This window comes from Strix uralensis, chromosome 1 (assembly GCF_047716275.1).
Source record: "Strix uralensis isolate ZFMK-TIS-50842 chromosome 1, bStrUra1, whole genome shotgun sequence".
Lineage (NCBI taxonomy): Eukaryota > Metazoa > Chordata > Aves > Strigiformes > Strigidae > Strix > Strix uralensis.
In genome coordinates, this window is record NC_133972.1 from 1,726,698 (window position 1) to 1,746,501 (window position 19,804).

General features: G+C 52.4%; 1 protein-coding gene across 3 annotated transcripts; it reads right to left on the bottom strand.

The window, feature by feature from the left end:
- Window positions 1-1,587: 1,587 nt before the first annotated feature.
- On the bottom strand, window positions 1,588-17,884 carry HHATL (hedgehog acyltransferase like). Of its 3 annotated transcripts, XR_012631809.1 has the most exons (13): window positions 17,672-17,884; window positions 15,795-15,941; window positions 15,168-15,235; window positions 14,664-14,777; window positions 14,305-14,499; window positions 13,237-13,446; window positions 8,702-8,873; window positions 6,902-7,046; window positions 6,489-6,524; window positions 5,514-5,715; window positions 3,964-4,105; window positions 2,378-2,714; window positions 1,589-1,734 (listed from the first exon to the last, which is right to left on the bottom strand). XR_012631809.1 is itself a non-coding variant. In XM_074890949.1 (12 exons), the coding sequence occupies exons 2-12, from the start codon at window positions 15,898-15,900 to the stop codon at window positions 2,593-2,595; spliced, it is 1,512 nt and encodes a 503-aa protein (XP_074747050.1). In that variant the 5' UTR covers window positions 15,901-15,941; window positions 17,672-17,884; the 3' UTR covers window positions 1,588-2,592. The 3 variants fall into 3 exon arrangements, 2 of the variants coding, with proteins under 2 accessions (XP_074747050.1, XP_074747060.1); XM_074890949.1 differs by having other exon boundaries at window positions 1,588-2,714; XM_074890959.1 differs by lacking the exon at window positions 17,672-17,884 and adding an exon at window positions 16,125-16,620 and having other exon boundaries at window positions 1,588-2,714.
- Window positions 17,885-19,804: the final 1,920 nt, after the last annotated feature.

A 19,804-nucleotide genomic window follows, 5' to 3' on the forward strand; every position in this document is an offset into this window, starting at 1 on the left:
ACTTTGGTCCTCCTGACCCACTAGACCTCCTGGGCCTGTAACAGCAGCAAGAGCTGAGGGGATAACTTCAGGCAAAGGCAGGGGAAAAGCTCAAGTTCTCCCATGAACTGTCGCTAACAAATCAATCACTCGGTGTCTAAGATTAGCTCCTTCTGGCAGCTCCATCAGATGCAGCTGCTGGATAAATTTAGATCGTTAGTGAAGGGGTTATTTTCTCTCCTGAAGTATCCAAGTCAGGAGGGCAGCTCAGAGTCACTGGGCTTTGCCATGTGAGTCACCACCCACTTTGACACTGGGAGGTGGGTGACTCTGTCTGTCCTCCTGGACAGCCAGGGACCTGAGCTGAGCCACCTGCAGACAGAGCCCTTGATCTCGGCAGCTCAGGGTGGCCTCAGCTGTGCGAGGACACCTGTATGGAGGAGAAGAGCTGAATTTTACTCTGGGAGGAAGCACATCATGTCATAGCTGTTTTGGTGGTAGAGAGCAAATCTGAAATAACAGAGATGCTAAGAAACATCTACCAAAGGTCCAGCAGCAGACCCGTGTTAAAAAGGGATGTGCCTGGCAGCCGAAGAGGTTTTGGGGATATGACTGGAGACGCCACCAAGGCACAGTACCTGCCCTTCCAACATTTTTGGTCAGGCTCCCAGAAATAAAACCAACGTGGCTTCTAATTCAAAAACTACATGGATGACAGTTTGATGGCAGTAGGCTCGTGATACTTCACCAGTACAAAGGTGGAGTCAAAATAAAGGTGAATGTGAATTGAGCTGCAGCCAAACCTCCAATCTGGTGAAGCCACTAAGGTGGGTTTCTGTTAAACTCAACAATGTCTTGTGTCACTATTAGGGGTGAGAAGTAAGGACTTGCAGACCGATCCGTGTGTCTCTCAGCTCTGGTGGCAGGGCGTTGCTCAGCATGTCCCCTGCATTACAGCAGCATAACAGTGATGAGCGACAGGCACCATAGATGTCCGACATTTATTTACTACATAAATGAATTACATTTATCAGGGACTTCACAAATTACTTTGTCAGAGCTGAAAGCTGGCTAGGAACCAATCCTGTTTCATCCACAGGGAAGCCAGAATACACCAGCACCAAGCGTCTCAACCCACATTGCAAAGTGGTCTGGATTCTGCCCACACCAAATATTGACATAACTCAGACATAAGGCCACTGAAAGTTACTCTAAAGTGCAAGAGAGCCAGAGTTATTTTTCAGTTATTAACCCACCTTTTCCCCAAGGCACCATGTTTCACACAGGTACATTTATTCAATGCACTCCCTATGCAGTGTCCCAAAGTCTACTTCTCCAAGGAGGCTATCATGGGCTTTTCCTCCACCACCCAGCCCCCAGTCACTGCCCTTCATTCAGGGTCTTTCTCCTTTGGTTGTACATGTGTGTGTGTGCTCATTCAGCCACGCAGTCATCGGCTTAGGCTGTGTGCACCAAAGTCAGCTGAATAAAGGGGTGGCTGGCTGGAGATGAGCAAGAGTTGGCTACAGCATCTTCTGTTCCTCAGCCATGGGCAGGAATGTGAGCTTTAAATCTTTGACCATGGTGTGCAAAAAACATGAGCGGGATTTGGTTTGAGTGCCAGGACACATATCACAACAGGGTGGTCAATGGTGGCCACACCGGTCTCAGACCCTTTGGGTCTGAGTTGGGGCCTGGGGACCAAGCAGTTGTGAGCCACGTGTTGTGTTTCTTCAGCACACCTGCTCTCCGGACCTGTACACAACGAGCAATGGCTGTGAAGCAAGTACAGCTTTCGCACTCTCATTAACTATGCCTGATGTTGGCACTAAATAATTTTTTTCAAGACATTTAGCACTGAAGGGACCTGTTTTGCAGAGAGTTTAATATCGTAACAGCTATCGCTCTGCACCACTGTCAGTGGGGAGATAATTACTCTTCAATGTGCCACCCCTGGTCCTCCTTCCCTTTGCTATAAAGACAGTCCTATTTATTTATTAGCCTCTTGGTATGTATAGACTGTGCTGGGTCACTTCACAGTCCTTACTGCACAACCATAGATGCCAAACACTTGAGCGTGGATGCTGACCATTTCTTGTAGTGAAAGAAACACGGGCTGGAAGTGACCTGGAGATGGTGTGCTCTGACCAGGCTCAGCACCAGCTAATCTCTTTCTCACAGCTGTGCCTCTGGCCCACCCTAAAACCTCCAGCCATGGGACTTGGAGAGTCTCCTCTGGGAGACATGGGCTACAGGTCCTGCAGGAGAGATGAGTGCTGGTGGACCAAGTGTTATGGGAAGCAGCGGGTAAAATCTCTAGGCCTGCACAATGTCAAATGGTCAGAAAAATTACGGGGATGGCTCTTTCTGGCACTAAAAAAATGTCCTTGGAGCCTACCTCAGCAGTCTGACATGCATGGGAAGCCCGCTGTGTCTTACAGAAAGATCTTTTCTGCAGCAAGGGTGACCTGCGCTTTCCAGGTGACTTCTACATGGGTGAGCTACACCAGTCCGATTTTCAGGAGTGCTTGGGTTGCCCTGGCCAGTGGCTGGCCTGGCAGCAGGGGCTGGAAGGGAAATGAGGCTTTGGGACAAGCCTGACGATGCCTCCATCTACTCCACCTTTGCTTTGTCACACTTCTCCTCCTCAATGGCCAGGATGCGCTCACGCTCTTTGATCAGCTGCACTCCACAGTATGTGATGAACCAGATGGAGAAGGTGCTGACAGGGAAACCTAGAAGATGGAGGGAGACGTGGTCATCTTGGAGTGGCTGCACTGCTGCCTCTCGGGTGGGTTTGGGAGATCCCACAAGTTCATGATAGCCAATGACATTTTCCATTGTGGATCCAGCCACAACACAGCTTCACTGAGAGAAGAGAGAAACCCCCAGGATCAGATTATAGATGGAGCTGTGACTGAGCCCACCAAGGCATGATGGACTGCAGCTAGTGTGGGAACATGCTGCAGTGGCTTTGAGCACTCTTTTACCCCCAAAACTCCTTTTGCTCCCCAAGTTCAGACTTGATGGTTGACTTTCTGCCCATTCAACCTGCCCATATCCATCACTGTTCAGCACTGTGACCTTCTGGAAGCTTTGTGCCCTGCTGATGCTGGGGATCAACCCCAGCCTTGTCCCATACCTAGTGAGGACACAGTGTGCACCCAGAGAAACACATGTTTTTGTCACCTAGGTAAGTGACTGAGAGCTGGGAGCTCTCCTTTCACTTAGGAAGGGTCTGATGACATTTGTAATCATGAATCTGGTATCCACAGCAGAGGAGAGACACAGGCTTTGTACCTGCTAAAACAGGACCTCTAAAATGAGTAATGCAACCAGCAAAAGCCAGCTAGCTCAGCGGGCAGGCACTTCTGGCACACTGAGCCCAGAGTGTCACATTATCTGTTTCCTACGCCAGACCATCCCAGAGAGGACTGGATGACGCGGGCTCCTGGTGGCTATTTATACCCTGGGCTGCTCAGGACTTCAAAATAGTGCCACCATCCACTGATTAGAAATGTACAGATAAGACTAGCACAAGGATTTGGACCTGTCACCTTCAGGTTGATGCAGGAGTAACTGCTAAAGCAAAAGGAGATGAGGTAGGACAAGTAAATCCATTTCTCCATCAGGGGGACCTTTTCACAGCCAGGGACTCAGCCCATCTTGGTGGGGTGAATATGACCTTTTTTGTTGCTGTAACAAGTCTAAATCACAGCGTCAGGCTGTGCTAGGAGCTGTACAAGCACACCTGGGAGGCAGCTTGTGCCCCAGAGAGCTCACAGAAGAAGGGTGGGAGCCCAGAAACCACTGTCTGCACCTTTTGAACAAAAATTAAGCATGTTGGGAACAGGCACATAACAAGCCAATGGCCAGGCCACTTTGGACCCAAGAGGACTCAAAAGTCCCAGTCCTCTGTCCCCTTTCCACTGTTCCCCCAACAAGACAAGGATCCCTCGATGGGGAAAGGTGGTAGCATCTTACCCATCAGGAGGAGTCTCTTGGTCACCAGCAGTGCAAACTCCAGGCTGTTGAGAGCTAGGATGTTGTAGAGGACAATGGCCCAGAAATTCGCTGCCCCAAAAACTGCCCTAATCCGCCGAGACATGGCCGCTGACATTTTGGCCTGTGGAGGGAAAAGGAGCAGAGAGTGAGGAAAAATGGGGCTGTAAAGAAAGAGGATGCACTAGACCAACTCCAGCTGGGATCCCAGAGGGGTGGGCAAAAATTAGAGCAGCCTTTAGTGTCCTGGGTTGAAGAAATATAAGGACAAGGTAAAATGTCTGCTCTGATGCTGGACGTAGATGCATTTGAGACTCTGGACTGGTGTTTCAAGGTCCCATGGGTAGGGGCAAGATGTTATACAGGGTTTCATGCTTATTGTAATGGCTGAGTACTGCTTTCTTCATCTGTTGCCTTGGGTAAGCCATTCCTCAAGGCAGATGAACACTGCTGTATATCAGAATTATTATTAGCCCTATGTGCAAATCACCCCCAGCTCCTGGTAGGAATTGTTTCTTAGGAATTAAAAAAAAAAAAAAAAAAGAGCTGAAAACTGGTCACAGCAGCAGAGTGAAATTGTCACTGGCACATAATCCTCAGGAGCAGCTGCTGCAAGTGGAGCAGGGAAGTGGTTTATAGCAATCTTCAAAGAGCATGATGAATCCCCAGGCCACTTAGTGCCGAGAACTGTGGTGCTGCAGGGAAGGCAATTTCGCTGCCTGCGAGTGCTATAATCTGATTAGAAGTTCAACGAGGACAGCAAATGGGAGGATTGCTCTCCGAAGTTTTTATTCAAAAGGGGTCTTTAGTGAACCAGTTTAGGACCTCCAGACTTTACGTTGTGCAAAATAAATAAGCAACAGAATTGTTTCCAGGATGAGTTTCCAAAATTTTTCTTCCAACATGTCCCCGAGGCACCTTGGTCAGAAACAGAGACGGCACTAAGCTTTGGAGTGGTTGGAAAATAATTCATTCTAGTATCTAAGCATTTGCTTTTATCAGAAATCAGATCAAAAACACTCAAGAGTGACAAGATGTTTTGCAGAACAAGAAGAACAAATGATTTCCATATGGAAATGTATAAACATTTCCCCATGGACAGACCTCAGATTTTGTGTCCCGCTGTGGTACTTTGAAGTCTCACTGGGGCTGCATTCCTGGTTCTCTTGGACCTCTGTTTTTCCAGGAACCTAAATTTCCCATGAAGCATCATCGGGGCAGGTGGGAATTTGCTCTGGGTGGGTGACATAGCACATAAAATGAAAGGATACAGAGCACCAGGACTGTGCTGTCCTTGCACAGTTAACTAGCTGATCACAAGGATGCTAAAGCCCACAGGAGAGAGCTTCAGGAGGCCTGGACGTGGAGCTGCATGGCTTCATCAGGGATATTGCTTTTCAGTCTCAGCTGAAAACGGATCTGACTTGCATAAACAAGTTTGAGCTCCCTGCAGTCATGGATGTTTTCCAGCACCAGAGTTTGGTCCCAGACCCATTGACTTTCCCCCATCCACTTGCAGCCCAGCTTCTCACCTCCAGTTTGGCAAAGGGCTCCTGCTGGAAGAACTTCTGCACCCAGAGCTCAAAGTTGAGGCCAAAGCAGTTGAAGACAGACCAGATGTAAACGATCTCACAGGGCCCCAGCCACAGTGTGGTGACAGCAAAGGTGGCGATGGTGGCCATGAGCTCCTTTGTGATGTTGTCATGGTTCTCTCCAATGTGATCATACACGTACCTAACAGCCAAGGAAAGTGGTCGGTGCTCCATGTAGTCAGGGACACCCCTCTGAAGTCCCTTATTCCACGCCCACCCACCACAAGCTCCTCACAGGCAGGTCAATCTAGAGCACCCCGCTGAGAAAGGAAGGATGTTGTGGATTACATGTTTAGCAATAAACTGATTTTTACTGCAGTCCAGCTGCTCGTGGCTTGTGTTCTTCACAAACCCATAGCTCCTTAAGGACTAAATACCACCCTTTGCCCCCTCTTGAAGGTAAAGGGTTGATAAAATTTGGGGATCTGTAGAGCTGGAGGCTATCTCAGACTTGCTGGTGCACAGGATTTCACCACAGAGCAGCCTCCACCTTCAATACATGTTTGCTGGTGTGTACTCATGGCTCAGAGCTAAAGAGCTGAAGGAGATGTAGATGGAGCTCAGGCCACCCTTGCTACCCAGGATATGGGAGACCTGGGCTCAATTCCCCCTTCCTCCTGGTGTAATATGAACCTGACTCTTCTTCCCTCGAGAGAATGCTAAACCCACCAGACTTAAAGGGACTTCTGGGACAGGACTCTCTTTTTCCCAACTCTGGGGGAGGGGGCTGTTGCACTTTGTGGTGATTAATTCAGTGGTCTTAGGGATAAACTGACAAATATGACTTCATGCTGTAGTGGGATTCACCCAGAAGAGAGGACAGCTCAGCTTTGGGATAAACAGCATTTCCTGTTTCTTTATGTGATGAAAGAGAAGAACCTGAACCAGACTAGAGATGGTTGATCAGACACTTACTTGCATAGCCAGTCATTAATCCCTCTGTCAAAATGCCTAAAATGGAGATGATAAAAAGCATGTTAAAACACTCAGTGTAATGACATCCTTCCACACAGCAGTCAGCCAGAGAAGGCACCAAGTCTCCCCTGGTGAGGTACATCTTGAACCTTGTTCTCAGCAGTTCTCCATGCTCCCTCCTTGAACAGGTCCCATTACCAATGTGGTTGTAACCTCTCTCCTTATGTATTGTTTCCTGCTCAAGAATATTTCCCTGGGCTACGGCCAGGTCTAGACTATAGGTTCAGTATAGACTGTTCAATGCAGGCAGTCTCCAACTCATAGGCCAGCTGCTCAGCAGCACAGCCCAGATGTCCTCCCCGCATGCATGTTTCATTCAGGCCTCTCTTCGTTGATGCATGTGGGGTACTCACGTTTCTGCAAAGACATAGAGCATTGTGATGCATTTTGGAGGCTGGGGTGGGTCCAAGTGGTCCAGTCTGGCGATGGTGTTGATGACCCCAAACATGACAGCAGCTTTCACCCAGTCGTACACCAAATTGGAGTAGGCCAGGCCAGCTAGAGCAAAAACAAGAGTCAAATGAGTGAAGAGGAACATGAAATGTATCGCCTTCAGGACTTCGGGGGACATCATGTCCCATGGGAGCATGTAGTCTATTGCAACAAACATAAAGAGGACAGTCTAATGCTGTCTTGGACCAGCAAAGCTTGTAAAACTAAGTAGCTTTCTATAGGAAGCTGGAACCAAAGGACAGTATCTTCTTGGGGTATTTGGGAGTAAACTCTTTATTGGTCTTGGTAGTCCAAGAAAGTCATACAGATCTCATTTCTTCCAGCGCAAGATCATTCCTTCCCTCTAAGACTTGTTAACCTATGATGAACTCATCACAGTTCTCAACTCTGACCTCTGAGGTTTTACTGACACCTCCATCAAAATACCCCCCACCTCAGCTCCTTGTGGCCATAGATGTAACATTGATGCTACAGCAGAGCCAGGGCCAGAAACTCTGTCTTGGAGAGGTGTCTGACACTGGAAGACAAACCCTGCAGGAACAAACACTAAAGATTTCAAATTCCTATGCAAGCAGAGGCTAAAATGCCCCCATCTGGGTGTGATTCAGCTCACAGATTAAGGGCCACCCAGTGCCTCAATGTGAGCCGTGCTTGAGCTCCCACTATGGACCAAGCAGATCTGGTCAACACAGTCAGCAGAGCCTGCAGAGGAGCTCAGCTCCCCCTGGAGTAATACACATGCTTGGTCAGTCCACCCAGGACACTCTAAAATCCATCCTAGTGCCATTCTGGCTGCATTAGGATTTTCTCCTGGCCTCCAGCTGCCACTCCAGAGAGACATGGGGGTCCTCCAGCCCCTGCGTATCTTCTGCCCGTGTGGATGTCAGATACTCTGTGGCATCTCAAATGCTGCCATCAGACATGTATTTGGCCAGCTGAAACCCTCTATCCAGCGGCCAGCTGAATGACAGTGGGAGTTTGACTTCTGGAGGTCCCTGGTCCAGCCCTTCTCAGCCAACTTCAAATGGAGATCATGTTGCTCCTGACCTTGACCATTTAAGCATTGAATATGTCTATTTTTGGAGAATCTATAACCTCTCTGTCCAATGCTTGACCACTCTATGAAAAAAGTTCCTTACCTGCAATCAGACTTTGCCTTGCTGCACCTTGTTTGCTGTGTCCTGCTTCTTCCCTGCCAGCCTCTAAGAAGAGTTCACCTTCTCTACAACCCTCCATTAGGCAGTTGATGACAGCCACTACAACTGCCCTGAGGTCCCTCCTCTCTGTACAGCCTATGCCCTGGGGCCGTTTCAATGGCTCACAAACACTCATAATGAGTGGCCACCTGCAAAGGCATCTGAGATACCAGATGTGTCTCTTGCAACAGCATGTGGCTGATATTCTGGAGGTGCTGAGCTCCCTTCCAGTCCAGACAAAGGCAATGGGGATGGCTTGGTGCTCAACCGCTTAAACCCTGAGCTAAACAATTTACAGTGGGACCCTGTGAGAATGTCAGACCAACACCATCTGCTTTCCAGGGCTGCCTGACCCCAGCTCTTTGCATTATCAACAGGAAGAAGAGGGGCTTTACTCAAACCTGTCCAACATAGGCATTGCCAAAGTCTCTCAACGGGGATGGATGGAGATCTGAATCACTCGCCACTGTGTAGGTGTGAACGTGTCCAAGCACAGCCACTCACCCAACGACCAGTCCGAGAGGCGGCTGATGAACTTCAGGTCGGAAGGGAGGGTGAGGATGTAGAAGAAGTGGAAGAAGATGTCCACAGCAATGATGGCCCCGACATGGAGGAGAGCATGGACCCGAATGTTCCTCATCTCGTCATCTTTGCGTCTTAGCTCTCGGGTGCTTACCTGATGGGGTGGCAAACCAGGAAAGGGCTGAGCTGAGAGACGTGATGGGCAGCATGTTCCTCCATCCAGAGAAATGGACAAGGTTCAAATGGGGACTCAACGCTCTTCTTTAGAAATCACACCGTGGACTACATGGCCCAAACCTCCATTGATTAAGGAAGACACAAGGGACTAGCTCAGGTGAACACATCCACAAGGAGCAGGACATCTCCCACTCACAGCATCCCTCCAACACCCCCCTCTCAGTGCTGAGCAGGGCAGCAATGTACCTCCTGGATCACCCTCCTGGCAAAGGCTGTTCTCATCACGGGGGTGTCCAGCAGAGCAGGCACATGGTGTGACACAGCAGTGATGGGCCTGGCTGTACCTGAGGGACCCTAGGTGGGATGAAATCCATACCAACCAGGGAGATGGGTTTGATGCTCTTTCTGCGGGGACATGTTCAGTTTTGGGCCCCTCACTACAAAAAGGCCATTGAATTACTCAAGTGTGTCCAGAGAAGGGCAATGAAGCTGGTGCAGGGTCTGGAGCACATGTCGTATGAGGAGCGGCTGAGGGAACTGGGGTTGTTTAGTCTGGAGAAGAGGAGGCTGAGGGGAGACCTCATGGCCCTCTACAACTCCCTGAAAGGAGGGTGCAGAGAGGGGGGATGAGTCTCTTGAGCCAAGGAACCAGCGCCAGGCCAAGAGGGAATGGCCTCAAGCTGCGCCAGGGCAGGGTCAGACTGGCTCTTAGGAAGGATTTCTTTGCAGAAAGGGTTGTTGGGCGTTGGAATGGGCTGCCCAGGGCAGGGGGGGAGTCCCCATCCCTGGATGGGTTGAAGAGTCGGGTTGACCCAGCGCTGAGGGATCTGGTGGAGTTGGGAACGGTCAGGGTGAGGTTCATGGTGGGGCTGGAGGAGCTTCAAGGTCTTTTCCAACCCGGATGATTCTGGGATTCTGTGATTCAAATTTGCTTAAGGGTGGCCCCTTGCACAGGTCACCAAGCAGGAGCAAATGCCGTCACATCTACAGGATGCCACAGCCTGTAGGGAAGGACATCTGCATGCCCAGGAGAGGTTGGGAGCAGGGCTGGAATCCCACCTGACAGCTCTGCCAGGGCCAGATGCATATTTCTGGCCAGGGTAATTTGGGAAGAGGAGGAAGATGACTGGTGGTCTCTGGAGCTTCTGCTGCAGACACATTCTGTAAATGAGAGGGAGACCTGCTTGAGGGGCCATCCTGAACCAGTTGGGACCTGATCGATGAGGATTTTGTCTCTGCTGTGTCTTGTATAAATAGGGGCTGGGCTTTGCCTCTAGGAGCTGTCATGTCTCTGGCCATTGTAATATAAAAATAATCAGAGCAAGCTTTCAGGATTACACTGGGCAGACTGATGCTTCCCCACATCACTATAAAAATTGCTGCTGTATACAAAATCCTCTTATTTTTATTACTTTCCCTTTATTCCCTGCGAGAGGTGGGAGCTCTCCCAACGTAATCTGCAGGCTGCTGTAAAATCCAGCTGATTCCTGAGAATTAAAGCCTTTACCAGATTTTTTCATGTCTGTTATATGCCAAGTGCTTTAAGGATACAAAGAGACTACTGACCCTGAGCTGGAGGAGAAGGCGAGGGAGGAGAGGCTCTGGCATGGAGACGTGTGGGAGGACATGGAGCCCCCCCCCCTTTCATAGAATCACTGAGGTTGGAAAAGACCTTTAAGATCATTGAGTCCAACCATAAATCTAACACTGACAAGTCCACCACTAATCCACGTCCCAAAGCGCCACAGCTACATGTTGTTTTTAAATACCTCCAGAGATGGTGACTCAACCACTTCTCTGGTCTTCCTGTTCCAATGCTTGACAACCCTTTTGGTGAAGAAATTTTTCTTAATATCCAATCTAAACCTCCCCTGGTGCAACTTGAGGCCTTTTCCTCTCATCCTCTGTTTGTGGTGGCAGCACTCTGCCGCCATCCCCTTGGGTTCAGGGCTGTGTCCCCCACACTTCCAGCCCTACAGAAGTGAATTTGTTCCCTTTGTCTTAGTGAGAAAGATGCTTTTCTGCTCAAATGGGGCTGTCTAAGCTCTGGTTCACATGAGTTCCCATCACACATGGGGGTGCAAGGGCTTCACCAGGATGTAACACCAGTAGGACCTAGAGAGATAGATCCGTTCCCTGAGCCATACACCCACCCTGGGGAAGGGAATTATTTGCCTGTCCTCATAACTGCTGTTGGGCAATTAGGAATTCACCACTCCAACTAACTGCAGCTCCAGCAGTGCAGGGGGGCATCTAGCCAGGAGATGGCAGTGGTGGCCAGGCCAAGACAGGACCCCTGGCTGGGGCATGGCAAAGGGGTAGGGGACTTACGCTTTGTGCTTTGGGGTGAGCATTTTAAGCAACAGAGGGGAGAACTGCTCATTAAATGGCCCTGGACATTCTGGTTTGGGGCTGTGCAAAGGAACAGGAAATAAAACCCCATCCAGATCAGGCCCTGTAGTAGTGGTGGGAGTTCAGGTCTTGGAGACATGAGGAGTTTAATGCCCTGATTTACAGATACCTGGCTGCAGCATTAGGAGAAGCCAGGGCTGCACGTTTCATAGGACAGATTGATGGAAACTGGGGAAGGAAGAGGAATGTGGGGTGAGGAGGCCACCCCAGGGTACTGTACCACCTCTGGAGGGGCTTGGACAGTGGGGCTGCTGGAGCCAGGCTTGCCTGGACTTCAGCCCGACAGATAAGACACAACTGGAAAGATGAAGCCTTAGGATGAAACATTTCTTCCAGCAGCCTGGGGGGAAGAGTCCACCAGCGGCCTGGCCATCCCTGGTGCTTATCTGCTGAGAATGGGCTGCAGGTAGACTCAGTGCACCACAAGCATCCCTTGTGGGGGACACCAGAGCTGACCTTATGGTCTTCAGGGTCAAATACTCTAAAAGTTCTTTTAAATAGATCCAGTAAGATCCAAGGGAACTTATTCCTTCCAACATGCAGCACAAGGTTGTTGACTACCCAGGTGAATGAACCAGTGAGGAGCAGGACTCGAATCAAGGCTAATCCTGCTCACTGGAGGAAAAAAGACCAGTGCAGACCCTTTCTTAGGCAACCAGTGCCAGCCCAATGTTGGAGAAAAGGTGCTGGGCTGCACAGGTCTTTGGTCTCCTCCTCACCAGGGAGGCTCTGGCTGCTCTCCCCTGCCCTGGGCTGTTTTTTCTTCTGAATTCACAAATGTTTTTTGCAAAATGCTGTTGCACCCAGACATCAGTTGGGGTCCAGAAATTCAATGTAGCTGTTCTTCAAAAGGAAACAGAGGAGTGGTGGCAATCCTTCCCAGCCCCATTGCTGACCAAGCAAGAGGTCCTTCCCTTAGCAAGCAGTTCCAGCTTGCTTTGATGACCAAGGTCGATCATTGGTGTAAAAGGAGGTTGAGATGGGAAGATTGAGGAGGGAGAGAGCACCGCTGTTTTGCTTGATCTCTGGCTGTGAAATAGTCACGGAAGTTGAGGCTGGTCTCAGCCCAGGCTTCTGCTGATGTATTCCAGTGCTGTTTGGGTTCTGCTCTTCAGAAAACTCACAGAATCAGAATCACAGAATTGTTTAGGTTGGAAAAGACCTTGAAGCTCCTCCAGTCCAACCATGAACCTCACCCTGACCGTTCCCAACTCCACCAGATCCCTCAGCGCTGGGTCAACCCGACTCTTCAACCTCTCCAGGGATGGGGACTCCCCCCCTGCCCTGGGCAGCCCATTCCAACGCCCAACAACCCTTTCTGCAAAGAAATACTTCCTGAGAGCCAGTCTGACCCTGCCCTGGCGCAGCTTGAGGCCATTCCCTCTTGGCCTGTCCTTGGTTGTGTGTGATACAGGCAAAGACTGGGAGCACCAGGATATTTCATGGAGACCAGAGGAAGCCCCTGGCTGCTGAAACACAGCCTTTCACCCAAACTTACTTATTTCTAGAGAAATAACTTAATCTTAAGATACACAGACCAGCCCCCGAAATTCATGCTCCTTAGGTGAACTAGCTAGATGGAAATGTGAAACTTCCCTTGCTGTCACAGCCACCACAAATGGGCACCACATGTCTGGCTTGCACTGTGGCCTCCCGACGCCGCACAGTGGGGCAGCATGGAGCTGCTGGGGTGACAGCACATGGAAACTGAGGCACTGAGCAGCACAGGTGCCCAGTGAGCAAAGACATGAGCTGAATCCTCCCCGCTTCATCCCAGCATGATGCTTTCACCACAGCAATGTCTTCCCTTCTGAACTGACCAGTTGAAATGGCCAAACGTGGGCAAAAGTGGGGTTTTGTAGGCGTTAAACCCAAACAAATAAATGCAGGGAGCGGTCCTCCTCCCACCCAGCCTCAGGAGCACTCACCTGGGCATGGAACTGGTCAAATGTCATGACAGGCCCAAAGAAGAAGAATGGAAGGTAGAAGTTGTACTTGAGGAGGTCGAAGATGGAGTAGATGCCCTCTTTCCTCTTGGAACTCTCAAGTGCAAAGCTCATGCAGCGCATGATGGTGAAGCCGCTTCCTCCACAGAAGAGGACATCTTGAAGATCAAAAGCTCCTGTTACAAACCCTCTCTGGATGAGAAACGAAGAGTTACCACCAGGAACGTGGCGTCGCTTCTATGCTCCCTCGCTTTGTGGAGGACATCACTCTGGGGACAGCTGGCAAAGCCTCTAAATATGCTCTGACACCAATTGTCCCTGGAGTTAATGAGCCTTGCTGTTGGAAAAAGAAAACTGGGGCTTGATTTCCCAGCTGGCTCCTGCATCTGGAGGAGCCAGGAAGGGATACATCCTCTTGGCCATGTCTTTACCAAGCAGCTGTGGGCCATGCAGGCTTTGGTCTGGGGTGGGAATGTCACCCTGTCACAGGGACATAACCCTCCCCAGGGAGTGAAGAAAAGCCAGCACAAGCCTGATAGAGATGGAGGGAACACATTTCAGGAGGTAAACGGCAGGCAGAGAGAGAGAGCACTGTCCTTCAGAGGGACGGAATAGCTTCATAAGGTTCTTCCTGGGCTTTTCTCTACCCACCAGTGATAGAAAGTCTTAACTGGTCAGAGACCTAAGAGAAAGGCATGGGCATCGCAGAGCCCATGCCAGCACTGTGTTACAGATCGGGAAACTAAGGCACAGGGTAGGAACACATCTTGCCTGGCTGACAAGCTGTTGCCTGAGCAGCAAGGAGGACTCAGGTGTCCTGAGCTCTGGCCCAGCATGAAGCCACCAAAATACAACATAGCCCCCATGGGATTATTCCCAAACTGAGTGGCACAACAGTGGACTCCCTTTTAAACCCTGTGGGAGCGCTGACATAGCCAGAAGTGCCCAGGGTTTGGGGGTGCCTTAGGAGCCCTCCTTGGAGGGTAAACCCAAGGAGACAGATGCAAGTGAGCTGGAAATGAGGCAGACATGGCCCAAGACAGCACCTACTTGCCATGAGATGAATGGTTCCACCTTGAAGGAGGCGAGACAGCAGAGTCCGGCCATGTAGCAGAGCCACTTCTGCTTGGCCAGTGCAACGGAGTAGAGGACAAGGCAGTGGGAGAGAATGATCATCAGGTAGACGAGCCCCATGCTGCCCAGCACAGCCGAGATCCCGTACAGCATGTACACCACAGCCCGATGCTGCAAGAAGAGAGCAGCCCCGACTCGTGGTCAGCCTGGTAAAAGCCACAACCTCCCTCTATCCTAGAACATCCCTCCCATCCTAGAACATCCCCCAAGCCCCCTCCACAAATCCCAGGTCACCCTGGTGCTTTCAAATCCGTCCCACCACGTCCCTGTCTCACCTGTGGCACCGTCATGGAGCAGATCTTGCCAAATATGACGTGTCCTGAGAGAGCGAAGATGATGACGTTCCTGAATGAGGTGAACCACATCACCCACTCGAAATCAGCCACGTCCTGTGGGAGCAGAACCAGGTGTCTTCCTGCCCCCAGCCCTTGCACCCCTGCCCCGACACCCATCTGGAGGAGAAACCTTTCAAAGCCTTTCAAACAACTTTCAAAGCCTTTTCTTCCCATTTTCCACCCAAGGGCTCCCAAACACTTTAGCTTGGTCATAAAGCCCCAGCAAAGATGGGCCGTGATTGCTTGTCTCGGTGCACACAAAGCAGAGCATCCATGGTGCTGCAGGGCTGGTATTTTTCTGACTAGATCTTTAGGGAGAAAAATACGAGTCACGTGGACTTTGCAGAAGTGTGTCAGCAGCAGAAAGAACAGCTCTGCTTCTCCAGCGGTCAGCACCAGCCATGTCACAGTAGCTAGAAAAGATTGAGTCCTTCCTTCACTTACCATCTTCCTGCCAAAGTAGTGCCAGCCTGGCTTTATGCCATCCCGAAAGGCCTTTCTGTTCATGCTGTCTGCAAAAGAACCAGAGTTACAGGCAGAGAAACACCTCTGGGAAATGGGGCCCAGGTTCTGGCAAGGCAGGGAGCCTTCCTCACGATGGTGAGCCATCAGGGCTCAAACACCCCATCCCAAAAGTCCCTAATCCCCATGGTCAGCCATAGGAGTCAGGAAGCTCAACCGTTTCTGCAAGAATTTCCAGCAAAGCCTTTTTGCAGTGCACGTCTCAGGGACCCCCAGCTTATCCCATGAAATTTTCAGGTTTTCTGGGCTTCCAGACAAAAAATTTGAGACAGCATAGGCAGGGTGGCTGCTTGTTGCAGGCACTGGCTGGAGAGCTGTGATGTGCCACAGCCTCTTGCTCTGAGCCATGGAAATGGGGTCAAGGGGGCAAGCAGGCAAAAAGGCAAAAATCCTTTTTGAACCTTTGCAAAGGATTCCCAAGCTGTTCTCTGCAAAAAAAAAAATAAAGCCAGGGATCTGCTGCTGGTATCGACAGCTCTAAAAGCAGACACCTTACATCCATCCTCCCTCCCAGGGGCCCCTCCGGGGGGATGCGGTGGGGAGCGTTACCTCTAGACGCTTCAAAGATCCCGCTGCCACTGTACACCACAGCACACGTCACGGCAAGAGCGTAAAATCCCAGTTCGTAGCTGGGGAGCATCGTTTTAACCCCCATGGCGGTAGGTTACCACCCCAGGCAGTGTGGGGAATCCAGACCTGGGAAAGGGAAGGAGGAGAGGGAAGAAAACCAGGGGGGAGAGCTCACCTTCCCTCGTACCCCTCAAACATGCTAAATTGCTGCTGGTGCTCAGCACCTCTGCTTTGAGGACTTCCTCGAAGGCTGGTAGAGCAAAGGAGGAGACGGTGACACCTGGGGCTGAACCCTGGGACACAACTCACGTGCGGAGAAAGAGGTTGCTGCTGAGCCTTGCTGCAAAATCCATCCAGGAGCCAGGATCTGGGAGCAGTTCAGCCGGGGGGGCCTGATAAAGGGCTCTTCGAGCAAGCGGTGTCCATCCCAATGTTCAGAGACGCTCTGGGATGCCAGCTGCCCAGGATGGGGTTCCTCCAGCGCGTTTCTGATGTTCCACCCCCCCTTCCCGCCCCGATTCCTAATTGGATCCTTGGAGGGGGTCCAGGATAGCGCACGAAGACGCCCGTGCCAGAGGGGATGTGATGGGATGCCCCTACTCCTCTGCCCCGCATCGCTGCTCACCTTCTGCCGGGGTTTTGCCCAACCTCGAGCTCTCGGGGGCGGGGGGGGCTAAAGTCCCGTGGTCCCAAACTGCTCCCAACCACCAGCCTCGGGACCCCGCAGGCACGATTGAGCCCCCCGCCTGCTCTGCCCAGCGTCAGGGGATGCCGACGCCCAGCCCCGCCATTAACCCCTGAGCTAATTACTCCTGCTCTGGCTAATTAACCGCGGCGCGACGTGCCTTTCAGCCCGACCCCAGCGCTGCAGTCTCCCGGCTGCGTGTCCGGCAGCTGCTAAAAACGCGATTCAGGGCTGGAGCAGGCGGTGTGCGGGGGGGTGGGGAGCGGGCACCCTCCTCCGGCACCGCCACCCCCTCGCGAACATCCCCCGCGGGTGGGGGGGACCCGAGCGGCGGGGCGCGACCCCTCCGACGGCGCGGGGCGCTTTGGGAGGGAATCAGGAGCGAAACTCTGGTTTTAGGCAGCAGTAAAAAGCGACCCGGTCACCCTCCGCTTTCGCATCTGCATCGCAAAGCTTTTGCCGCGGATGCTTATTGAAATTTTTTTTTTTTTTTTTCTGAGTTTTTTAAGAGCTAGCTGGGGGAAGTGGTCGTTAGCAGCGATGAGGGGTGTCCCCATCTGTCCCAGCGCGGAGGAGAGGCTTTTCCCGGCGGGAACCGCCCTCTCCCGGGCCCCGGGGGGGGCCCCGGGGGGTGCGGGGGTCGCCCCACGACCGCTGCCCCGTGCGGGGCCGCTGCGGGCGGGCGCGCTGCCACCGCCCTGCGGTCCCCCTGCGGCGGGAGGGCACTCGCGGAGGGAGCTTTCGAGAGCTTTTTTTTTTTACTCCTTTCCACGTTTTTCAAGGCTTTTTTTTTTTTTTGCGGGGGGCACCCCGCAAATGATCCTGGGGGGCAGGCGGTTAACGGCCCCTGGTTGCCGCTGGAGACCCCGCGGTGGGCGAGGGGTGCTGGCGGTGGAATTCCCTCGGACAATTTTAACTCCTGATAGCTCCTGGGCTGCCGACTCAGGTGCGGGGGGGGTCACCCGCACAGCGCCCACCCCCCCCCCCAGCTCCGATCCGCCGCGGGGCAGCAGCATCCTCATCCCCTCCGCAGCCCTCCGCCGCCCCGGACCCCCGGTCGGGGGGTGGGAGCAGGCAGAGGTGACAAAAAAGCCCAGGAGCTGCGGGAGCAGCGTGTCACCACCCCCGGCGTGGCTCCCCCCCAAGCCCCGCATCGCTCCCCACTACTGACCTTGAGCCCCGGCGCCGCGGGCGGAGGCGCCGAGGGTGCGAGGATCCGGCACCGCGACGGGGGGCGGCAGAGGGGGGAAAGGGGGAAAGGGAAGCAGTGGAGGATTGGGGGGCCGATGACTTGTCCTACAGCATCTCTCAGCCCGGCTTGGGGAGGGGGGGGGCCGGCCGAGTGTATTTTTGGGCTGCCGTCCCCCACCTTGCCCCTGGAGGAAGTTTTGGCCAGGAGTGGAGCGGAGCAGGCGGGAGGTATTTTTATTTTAGAGCAGCACTGCAGAGGGGGGCTGGTTCAGGAGCTGTCTGTCACGGCAGCTGCTGGAGAGGACCTGTGCTGGCTGCCAAAGCTCACCCTGGGCCAGGGAGCATGGCCCAGGGCTGGCCACGGGGCACAGCAGCCCCCACGCGGGGTCTGGCTCCCTCCCAGGGGGGGTTTGGTGTCCTGCTTGGAGCCCTGCAAGGGAGGGAGCAGCCCCCATCACTTTGTGCGAGAGGGGAGGCAGCGATCATTGCGTGGGGATGGGGACACTGAGGCACAGAGCCAAAAGGTGCAATTCCCCCCCAGCTCAGGCAGTATTTGAATCCATGTGGGGCTTGGAGGTTGCAACACCTCTACATACCTTCTTTAGGGTCTCCTTCTCAGCTTTTGGCATCTGCAGCCAAAACAGGGGATAGGAAGGGGCTGGGTTGGGTTGTGGTCTCTGTTATTATGGGGTGTGGGAATACAAGTCAGCCAAGAACAGGTCAACACAGTGCCAGGCCCATCTCTGTGTCCTGCACCAAGCTCTTTCTACCAAACCCCTGTGAGATCTGGGGAGAGCTCGTGCTGGGGCTGATGTCCCCCAGCATCTCCTGAGCTGCCTGTAGGGTCAGGGGAGAGAAACAATGCAGACAACCCACGTTTTATAAATCCCTCCGTGACTTGTCCTCTGTGGGGTGAGATGAGTCATGTTCTGGGCTTAGGAGGGAGGACCTCCAGGATGGAGACCCCTCAGGTCAGCCCAGCTTTGCTGTTGTGCTGACCACGAACAAAAAGGCATTTTTAACTTGCTGTGCACAGAGAGAGGTTCTCCACACAGAGCCTTGGTGATGGCTGCATGGCCAACGTTTTCAGCACCTAATGAGTCGCTTCAATTTGCAACAGCTGGGGCAGAATTCATCTGCCTGCCCCTCGGAGGCCCCTGAGCCCCAGCCTTTGTCCTGTTACTACCCCTGCCCAGGGACTTCAACTCTTCAGTCCTTGTTGTAACTGACTGGGTGCTTAGAGGCAACGTAATTAAGAGATCGGCGCAGATAAGCGCAGCGACACAATTTGTCGTGCTCCGTGCGCCTGTGGAGGGCAGGGGTTTATGACCAGTCATGGCCACACGGCAAGGAGTCTCAGCAGGAGGGAAAATCCCGTCTGTCCCCACTGCCAGGGGGTGCAGACGGACACGGGCTGGCTGCGGTGGCAGGGCGGTGTAGGAAGGCGACGAGCAAAGGGACACGGGGGGACCGACAGGTCCCCATCACCCTCCCTGGCTCCCAAACCCAGTCACCCCCCGCCCTGCTCCATGCAGAAACCACAACCAGCCCCCAAACCCTTCGCTCTGCTCGTTCAGTGTTAGAGGCACAATGGGCCCTGTTGTGTGGCCGCGGGGCTGGAGGCACTGGGGATCTTGCTTTCGGGGACGGGAGGGATGCCGGGGGTCTCCAGGGAGCGGATCCCGGAGGGCAGGAGGGTCATGGCACCATCACACCACTCACCCTGGGCATTGGCCTCCAGAGAGTTTCAGGCTGATGATAGATTTTTTATTTTTTTAAGTCCTGAGTAATTTGTGATCTTGCTGGATTGAAGGTGCAATATAGGTGGAGGGCTGGGCAGTGGTTTTGCATGAGGCTCTGGGAACTGCGGTGATAAAAATCATTTAGCTTTAATTTATCGATATTATAAAAAATTAGAAAGAAACCCCTGCTGCTCTTGCTTTCTAATATAATAAGATTTACTTTTAATGTGACCAGCATGCCTTCCTCAGCACAGGGGATGCCTCTGTGTTTTATTGCCCCAGTGCTGCTGCTTTATGAAGAAGGGCTGTTTATGGCTTCGAGCTGATTTTAATGATAGTTTTTTCTAACATTTGGCAGGTTGCTGGAAGTT